Raw genomic sequence first — 9,057 nt, 5'->3', positions numbered from 1 at the left:
ATGATATGGAGGAGGGGAGGATGATGGGGAGGAGGAGAGGACAGGGGAGGAGGGGGAGATGATGGGAGGAGGGGAGGATGATGGGGAGGAGGAGAGGAGGGGAGGACGGATGTGGGAGGATGGGAGGACTGATGCGGAAGGGAGATGATATGGGAGGAGGGGAGGATGATGGGGAGGAGGAGAGGACAATGGGGGAGGGGAAGGACGAATGTGGGAGGAGGGGGACGGAGGGGGAGGATGATGTGGAGGATGGAGGATGATGGGGGGAGGGGAGGATGATAGGGAGGAGGGGAGGACAGGGGGAGGAGGGGAGGACGATGGGGAGAGGAGGAGGACGATGGGGAGGGGAGGACGATGGGGAGGAGGGGAGGAAGGGGAGGACGATGGGAGAGGGGGGAGGACGATGGGGAGGGGAGGACAGGGGAGGAGGGGGAGGACAGGGGAGAGGAGGGGGAGGGACGGGGGAGGAGAGAGGGAAGGAGCGATGCGTGGGAGGGGAGGACAACAGGAGGAGGAGGGGAGGGTGTGGGAGGAGGGGAAGACTGTGCATGGAGAGGGAGAGAGGCAGAGGGGACGGACAATCGCGGGAACGGCCAGAGGGAGGAGGAGGAGGAGGGGAGGAGGGGTGGGGGCGTGGGAGGATGTGGGAGGGATGGTGGCGGGAAGGGGACGGGGCCGGCCCGCTCCAGGAGGGGCGAAGGGATCCCTCCCTTCTGCATCGTCCTCCCTCCCCATCCTCCCACATCATCCTCCCCCTCCTCTCCTCCTCCCCATCATCCTCCCCTCCTCCCATATCATCCTCCCTTTTCTGCATCGTCCTCCCATCCTCCCACATCATCCTCCCCTCCTCTCCTCCTCCCCATCATCCTCCCCTCCTCCCCTGTCTGCACCTCCTCCCACATTGTCCTCCCCCTCCTCCCCCTGTCCTCCCCTCCTCCCACATCGTCCTCCCCTCCCCTATTGTCCTCTCCTCCTCCCCAGCATCCTCCCCTCCTCCCATATCATCCTCCCTTCTGCATCGTCCTCCCATCCTCCCACATCATCCTCCCCTCCTCTCCTCCTCCCCATCATCCTCCCCTCCTCCCCTGTCTGCACCTCCTCCAACATTGTCCCCCTCCTCCCCCTGTCCTCCCCTCCTCCCACATCGTCCTCCCCTCCCCCATTGTCCTCTCCTCCTCCCCATCATCCTCCCCTCCTCCCATATCATCCTCCCTTCCGCATCATCCTCCCATCCTCCCACATCGTCCTCCCCTCCTCTCCTCCTCCCCATCATCCTCCCCTCCTCCCCATCATCCTCCCCTCCTCCCCATCATCCTCCCCTCCTCCCCTGTCCTCTCCTCCTCCCCATCATCCTCCCCTCCTCCCATATCATCCTCCCTTCTGCATCGTCCTCCCATCCTCCCACATCATCCTCCCCTCCTCTCCTCCTCCCCATCATCCTCCCCTCCTCCCATATCATCCTCCCTTCCGCATCGTCCTCCCATCCTCCCACATCATCCTCCCCTCCTCTCCTCCTCCCCATCATCCTCCCCTCCTCCCCGTCTGCACCTCCTCCAACATTGTCCCCCTCCTCCCCCTGTCCTCCCCTCCTCCCACATCGTCCTCCCCTCCCCCATTGTCCTCTCCTCCTCCCCAGCATCCTCCCCTCCTCCCATATCATCCTCCCTTCCGCATCGTCCTCCCATCCTCCCACATCATCCTCCCCTCCTCTCCTCCTCCCCATCATCCTCCCCTCCTCCCCTGTCTGCACCTCCTCCCACATTGTCCTCCCCCTCCTCCCACTGTCCTCCCCAATCGTGCTCCCCCTCATCCCCCTCCCCCATCATCCTCCCTGTCCTCCCACCGTCCTCCCCCACCCCACATTCCTGCACCCTCCCCACCTCCCTCTTCGCCACCCCACCTCCCTGTGCAGGAACTTCCTAGGAAGGACAGGGAAGTCTGAGTGACTGTTGTCATCTGCATAGGGGTCTTGCCAGCGTCACCTCCTCACAGGTGTCTATGTTTTGAAGAGTGTGAGAAGCAAGGCCTGTGCAGCCCCCGTTTTCCTGGGGGTTCTCTGTGTGGCTGGCAGTGGCGTGCCCTGCTGGGTGTGGGCAGGAGCCGGTGCTGGGGGTGGCTGGGGGCGCAGCGACTGTCAGGGCCCTTTGGGGTGCCCCATTGTCCGCTTGTGTTGCAGGGGCCCCTCTTCCCATCCCGCCTGACCTTCTTCCCAAGGCGGCGTATGACCCAGTGACACCAGCCTTCTACGTGTCCCTGTGGGATGCCCTGAGCTTCTTGGAGTTGGTGAGTGCAAGCTAGGCCCTGGGCTCAGGGCCTCACTCCCCGCCAAGGACTGTGGACTGTGGCTGGGTCCACAGACGCTCTGAGCTACCTGGAGCTGCTGAGCTGGAGGACGAAGAGAAGCAGTCTCCATGGGGCTCCACCCCAGCCTCAGCGCAGAGTGCAGAAGACAGGCAGACAGGAGGAGGAGGGAAGAGGGATGCAGGGAGCCAGAGGAGGAGCACGGAGGAGGGAGGAGGGAGGCAGGGAGCCAGAGGAGGAGCACGGAGGAGGGAGGAGGGAGGCAGGAAGCCAGAGGAGGAGCACGGAGGAGGGAGGAGGGAGGCAGGCAGCCAGAGGAGGAGCACGGAGGAGGGAGGAGGGAGGCAGGGAGCCAGAGGAGGAGCACAGCATGGAGGAGGGGAGATGGAGGCAGGGAGCCAGAGGAGGAGCACGGAGGAGGGGGGATGGAGGCAGGGAGCCAGAGGAGGAGCACAGAGGAGGGGGGAGGGATGCAGGAAGCCAGAGGAGGAGCACGGAGGAGGGGGAATGGATGCAGGGAGCCAGAGGCAGATCAAGGAGAAGGGAGGAGGAGGGAGGCTGGGAGCCAGAGGAGGAGCACCAAGGAGGGGGGATGGAGGCAGGGAGCCAGAGGAGGAGCACGGAGGAGGGGGGATGGAGGCAGGGAGCCAGAGGAGGAGCACAGAGGAGGGGGGAGGGATGCAGGAAGCCAGAGGAGGAGCACGGAGGAGGGGGAATGGATGCAGGGAGCCAGAGGCAGATCAAGGAGAAGGGAGGAGGAGGGAGGCTGGGAGCCAGAGGAGGAGCACCAAGGAGGGGGGATGGAGGCAGGGAGCCAGAGGAGGAGCACGGAGGAGGTGGGAGGGATGCAGGGAGCCAGAGGAGGAGCACGGAGGAGGGGAGATGGAGGCAGGGAGCCAGAGGAGGAGCACGGAGGAGGGGAGATGGAGGCAGGGAGCCAGAGGAGGAGCACGGAGGAGGGGAGATGGAGGCAGGAAGCCAGAGGAGGAGCACAGAGGAGGGGGGAGGAGGGATGCAGGGAGCCAGAGGAGGAGCACACAGGAGGGGGGAGGAGGGATGCAGGGAGCCAGAGGAGGAGCACATAGGAGGGGGGAGGAGGGATGCAGGGAGCCAGAGGAGGAGCACAGAGGAGGGGGAATGGATGCAGGGAGCCAGAGGCAGATCAAGGAGAAGGGAGGAGGAGGGAGGCTGGGAGCCAGAGGAGGAGCACCGAGGAGGGGGGATGGAGGCAGGGAGCCAGAGGAGGAGCACACAGGAGGGGGGAGGAGGGATGCAGGGAGCCAGAGGAGGAGCACAGAGGAGGGGGGATGGAGGCAGGGAGCCAGAGGAGGAGCACGGAGGAGGTGGGAGGGATGCAGGGAGCCAGAGGAGGAGCACAGAGGAGGGGGGATGGAGGCAGGGAGCCAGAGGAGGAGCATGGAGGAGGGGAGATGGAGGCAGGAAGCCAGAGGAGGAGCACGGAGGAGGGGGGACGGATTCAGGGAGCCAGAGGAAGAGCACGGAGGAGGGAGGAGAGAGGCAGGAAGCCGGAGAAGGAGCACGGGGCGGGGGGGGGATGAATGCAGGGAGCCAGCGGAGGACCACGGAGGAGGTGGGAGGAGGGAGGCAGGGAGCCAGAGGAGGAGCATGGAGGAGGGGGGATGGATGCAGGGAGCCAGAGGAGGAGCACGGAAGGGAGGAGGGAGGCAGGAAGCCAGGGAAGGAGCACGGAGGAGGGGTCAGGGAGGCAGGGAGCCAGAGGAGGAGCACAGCACGGAGGAGGGGGAGGGAAGCAGGGAGCCAGAGGAGGAGCACGGAGAAGCAAGGGGGCCGAGGTGGGTCCACCTCGAGCCCCAGGCCCCTGTGCTCAGCTTCCTTCTGTCCCCGTCCCTGGACCCTGATGAGGAATCGGGCAGGACTGTGGCGCCTGCCTGAGTGACGGCAAATAGAAAGTGGTCATCCTCACCATGCGCCGCGTGCTGACCCCATGAGGCCGCCTGCTCTCTGCGCCCTGCACCCCGGAAGGCGAGGTGGCTGCTTTCTGTCAGCCTCACCCCCGTCTCCTGTCCATGCAGCCGGTCACCTCGGAGCTCCCGGTCAACATGGAGAACCTCCCGATCAATGGAGGCAGCGGGCAGTCCTTTGGGTACACGCTGTATGAGACCACCATCACCGTGTCCGGCGTCCTCACTGCCCTTGTGCGTGACCGGGGACAGGTAGGGGCAACCCTGCACCCAGACGCTCCCGCGTGTGGAGGTGGCCCCACACCGTGGCCTCCGTTCCCCCGCCCCGCCCCCGGGCCCTCCCCTCTGCGTACCAGGCCGGGACCCCCAGGCCCCTGCTGACGCTGTGGGCCGTGCCTGCTCCCTGGGCAGGTGTTCCTGGACACGTACTTCCTGGGGACCCTCGACTACAAGAGGAATACGATCGTCATCCCCATGGTCCAGGTTTGTCCGGGCGGGGGGCCGCCACAGAGCTGGGGTAGGTGTGGCTCTGTGATCAGGGACCCTGTCCCGTGCTCAGAGTTCAGGGAAAACTGGGGCGCCACCGAGCAACCCCGAGGGGAGGCTGGGGCTTCCTCAGGGCGCCCTGTGCTGCCCACAGGGGTTCACGACGCTGAGGATCCTGGTGGAGAACTGCGGGAGAGTCAACTATGGGGACAGCATTGACCAGCAGCGCAAAGGTGGGTCTTGGCGCCGCCGCCTGGCCTTCCCCACAGGAGCACCGCGTGGCGCGGGGCTGTGCCAGGGAGGGGCTCCCAGCTGGATGGGGGTTCCTGGGAGACCCTGGAGGGGTGAGTCCTGGGGTTCCCCTGGAGGGGTGAGTCCTGAGGGACCCTGGAGGGGGTGAGTCCTAGGGTTCTCCTGGAGGGGTGAGTCCTGGGGTTCTCCTGGAGGGGTGAGTCCTGGGGTTCCCCTCGAGGGGTGAGTCCTGAGGGACCCTCTGGAGGGGTGAGTCTGGGGTCCCCCGGAAGGGTGAGTCTTGGGGTCCCCCTGGAGGGGTGAGTCCTGAGGTCCCCCTGGAGGGGTGAGTCCTGAGGGACCCTGGAGGGGTGAGTCCTGGGGTCCCCCTGAAAGGGTGAGTCTTGGGGTCCCCCTGGTGGGGTGAGTCCTGAGAGACCCTGGAAGGGTGAGTCCTGAGGTCCCCTGGAGGGGTAAGTCCTGGTCCCCCTGGAGGGGTGAGTCCTGAGAGATCCTGGGAAGGTGAGTCTTGGGGGCTTTCTGGACCTTCTCTCTTTTCTTATCTATCAAACCCGGGGGGTTTCATGCAGTCTGAGATAGGAGCTGGATAAGAACCCTCCCCAGGCAGGGTCGCCTCAGTCACCTTGAGGAAGCGATGTGGTCAGACTGGGGCACCCAGGTCCTAGGACACCCGTCCCCTCCCCAGACCCCCGGGGCCTCCTTGAGGGGCTTGCAGCCTCCCCGACTCTCCCCTCCTCCTGGGGCCCCTGGCCAGTTTGCCCCATCTGGGCTGCAGAACACTGATCTCAGTAGCTGCAGGCTGGGGCGCCCGTCAGACCCGCCGTGAGTCTCCTTTGCTGCTGGGAGCCTCCACCCCAAAGGGAGTGCCCCCCAGAAGGCCAGAGACAGACGCCACCCCAGGCACCCCCCAGAAGGCCCAAAAGCCTGGGGCTGGCAGACTCCATCCACTGGCTCACAGGGCTTTGGGATGGCAGGGGAGGAATTCGCGTGAAGAGCCCCCTGGGGAGCTGGCCTCTCCGGGGAAGTCTTTTCTGGAGCTTTCCGGAAGCAGTCCGTGTCTGTGCCTGGCCCACTGGGCCCCTGTCCACCCTCCTCGCTCAGTCCTGCCCCCTTCCCACAGGTATCATTGGGAACGTCTATCTGAATGACTCTCCCCTGAAAAAATTCAGAATCTACAGCCTGGAGATGGACAGGAGCTTCCTGCAGAGGTCTGTCCCGCCCTGTGCCAGCCGAGGGCAGAAGAGGCTGCCCGGCCTCGCCCCCGCCCCGCCCCGGGGTCCCTGGGACCCCCTCCCCAACCATTGCTGTGGGCCACAGGGCGGGCGTGGGCTCTGGACACAGGCGACCCACAAAGGGCCCCTCCCCGTCTGTCTGCCCGCAGGTTCACTGCAGACAAGTGGAAACCCCTGACAGAAGAGCCCGTGTTCCCTGCATTCTTCCTGGGAGCCCTGTCTGTCTCGGACTCCCCCTGCGACACCTTTGTGAAGCTGGAGGTGTGTAGCCCCCGCCAGGGGTGTGCGCACCGCGTGTGCCCACAGGTTCTCCGTCGTGGCCTCTCTGGTGGACAGTACCGGCTGGGCTTCTCGGGGCCAGGATTGGGGGTCCAGTCTGAGCCGGGCGCCCTGCGGGGGCAGCTGCGGGCTGGGGGCAGTCCTGGCTGGTCTCTCAGCAGCTAAGAGCCCCTGTCACTCTGAATTCAGCCGACTGATGCGTCCCTCCGCTTCTCGTAGGGCTGGGAAAAGGGGGTCGTGTTCATCAACAACCAGAACCTCGGCCGCTACTGGAACGTCGGGCCCCAGGAGACCCTCTACCTCCCAGGCGTCTGGCTGGACGTAGGCTTAAATAAGGTGGGGGTTCGTCCCCCGGGACCCCTCCTCAGCCCCGCCCTCCCTGCCCCGCCGTGTTTCCCGGGGGGCCTGGGTGGGCGGGAGAGGACAGACATTCCGCCCGGAGACAGGCTGGCCGTCTCCCCCAGATCATCGTCTTTGAGGAGAAGATGGCGCAACAGATAATCCAGTTTGTGGACACGCCCAACCTGGGCCAGCACGAGTACGTGCACTGAGCCGCCCCGGCCCGCGGCCCCGCTGACCGCTGACCGGCCTGTGCCCGCTCCGTCTACCCTCGGGAGTCTGCCTGTGGCTGCAGTTGACCCTCGCCCTGCAGGACCGGAGGCGCGAGGAGGGGGCGAGGGGCCCTGCTCCCCGGAGCGCATCCCCGCTCCCCTAGGCCAGATGGGGACTGTTCACCGTGGGGGCCGGTGGGGCCCGGCTCCTGAGTGTTTGCTCCTCATCTCTGTGGCCCCGGCTCTGAGCTGGGAGGCGCGTCACTGTCCGTGGAGGGTGGGGGGAGCCCGCTGACCCTTCACAACCTGCCCAGGCCTCTCTGCCATCCTGGCCAGCGGCCTCCTCTTTGCCCCCCGGGGGTCTGAGCGTCTGAGAGTCGAGCCTCACTTCCCGAGTCCACGTATTCCCTCCCCGCTCCTCGTGAGGAAGCACCTGCTGAGAGGAAAGGCCGCTGCTCTGGGGATTGGTGGGGGGCGGGGGCGGGGCCGGGCAGCCTCCTCCCACATGTCCATCCAGACCCCGGGGTGTGCCCAGAGGTGAGTCCTCTGTGGGGCTCTGATTCGCTGCCCTGAGTTGCAATAAAGCCACAGAGTTGAGTCCAGGCCTGCTTGGCGGTGTGTCTCTGACCCGGTCTCTGTGCAGGGAGCTGAGACGCGGGTTTGTGGCGCTGGGCACAGAGTCAGCCCAGCTGGTGGGGGACGCAGACTGTCTGGCAGGCAGGGGGCAGCTGTGCCTGTGGGCGTGCATCCTCACGGACCTGGATTCCTCAGCTGCCAACAGAGGCTCTTCTGCAACAGTCCAAGGGCAGATTCCTCCCTGGAGTGGGACACGGCTTGGGTCTGCTGGGGGCACTGGTGTGCCGCCCCCGGGCCCACGAGCCGGGTCAAGGACAGACGGTCACGGCGGGCTGAACCCCGTAGTCCTGCTGGAGGCTGACGGTGGAGCTCACTGAAGCGAACCTGTGGGCCGCGGCTTGGTGGTCAGGAGGTATTCAGAGCACATCCTGATCTCGTCCAAACCAACCAGCCCTTCCTGCTCCGCGTTCCGTGGGAAGCTTGGAGCTGAGCGCCAGGAGCCGAGGCCCCGGCTGGGCCCCACGAGCCCCGTGGGCGCATGTTCACCCAGGCGCGCCTGGGGTCTGCAGGGAGCACGTCCTGCATGGCCCCGTGCCACCTGACACGCAGCCCTTCCTGGGCGAGGTCCCTGGCTCCACCCGTCTTCCTGACTTCCCTCCCCGGTGACCCCAGCTTGTCTGTCCAAGCACCTAGGCAGGATGCGCCCTCCGGCTCACCCAGCCTCTAAGTGCTGGGCATCTCAGGCTCTCCCAGGCCTCCTCCCCCTCTGTCCCTACTTGCTGCGGAGGCCGTGTGCACGGGGCTTGTCAACAGCCTTCAGTCTTGTTCTCTGCAGCGTGCATCCCCGTCTGAACTCCAGGGGCCCCAGCCGCTGGCCGCTCACCTCCCCTGTGAGTGTGCGACAGTCACATGACCCCACACTGCCATCGCTGTGTGGACCCCTGCAGTCTGCCCAGAGCGGTGGACAAAGCTCTCTGCTCCATCTGGCTCTCCTCAGTTCAGTTCAGTTCAGTTGCTCAGTTGTGTCTGACTCTTTGCGACCCTATGAATCACAGCACACCAGGCCTCCCTGTCCGTCACCAACTCCCAGAGTTCACTCAGACTCACGTCCATCGAGTCGGTGATGCCATCCAGGCATCTCATCCTCTGTCGTCCCCTTCTACTCCTGCCCCCAATCCCTCCCAACATCAGAGTCTTTTCCAATGAGTCAGTTTTCCTCGGCTCCTCTCAAATCCCGCACCCGGCCCAGCAGCTCGCCCCGCCGTGCACCCAGAGCTGACCCGCCTCGCCCGACCCGCCCGCTGGCTGCCCGGATCCTGTTCGTGCGGAGCACAGGAGGCAAGCGACCCTTCTAGAAGGCTGGCTGGACCGAGTCGACCCTCTGCTCCGAACCTCTGGCAGCCCCTCCTCCCACTCCCAGGCTGCCTGTCCGGTGTC

At 65.7% G+C, this 9,057-nt stretch overlaps 1 protein-coding gene across 2 annotated transcripts; it reads left to right on the top strand.

The window, feature by feature from the left end:
• Nucleotides 1-2,176: 2,176 nt before the first annotated feature.
• Nucleotides 2,177-7,646, top strand: LOC102174647 (beta-galactosidase-1-like protein 2; the record flags this gene model as incomplete). 2 transcript variants are annotated; one of them, XM_018044647.1, is given in 8 exon segments in its annotated part: nt 2,177-2,283; nt 4,356-4,478; nt 4,656-4,727; nt 4,885-4,963; nt 6,103-6,190; nt 6,364-6,475; nt 6,713-6,829; nt 6,958-7,646. In XM_018044647.1, coding segments are annotated over 8 exon segments (785 nt in total), but the record flags the coding sequence as incomplete, so codon positions are not given.
• Between the last annotated feature and the right edge of the window lie 1,411 nt (nt 7,647-9,057).

Source organism: Capra hircus, unplaced genomic scaffold, assembly GCF_001704415.2.
Source record: "Capra hircus breed San Clemente unplaced genomic scaffold, ASM170441v1, whole genome shotgun sequence".
Lineage (NCBI taxonomy): Eukaryota > Metazoa > Chordata > Mammalia > Artiodactyla > Bovidae > Capra > Capra hircus.
This window is presented reverse-complemented; position numbering and strand designations above follow the sequence as displayed.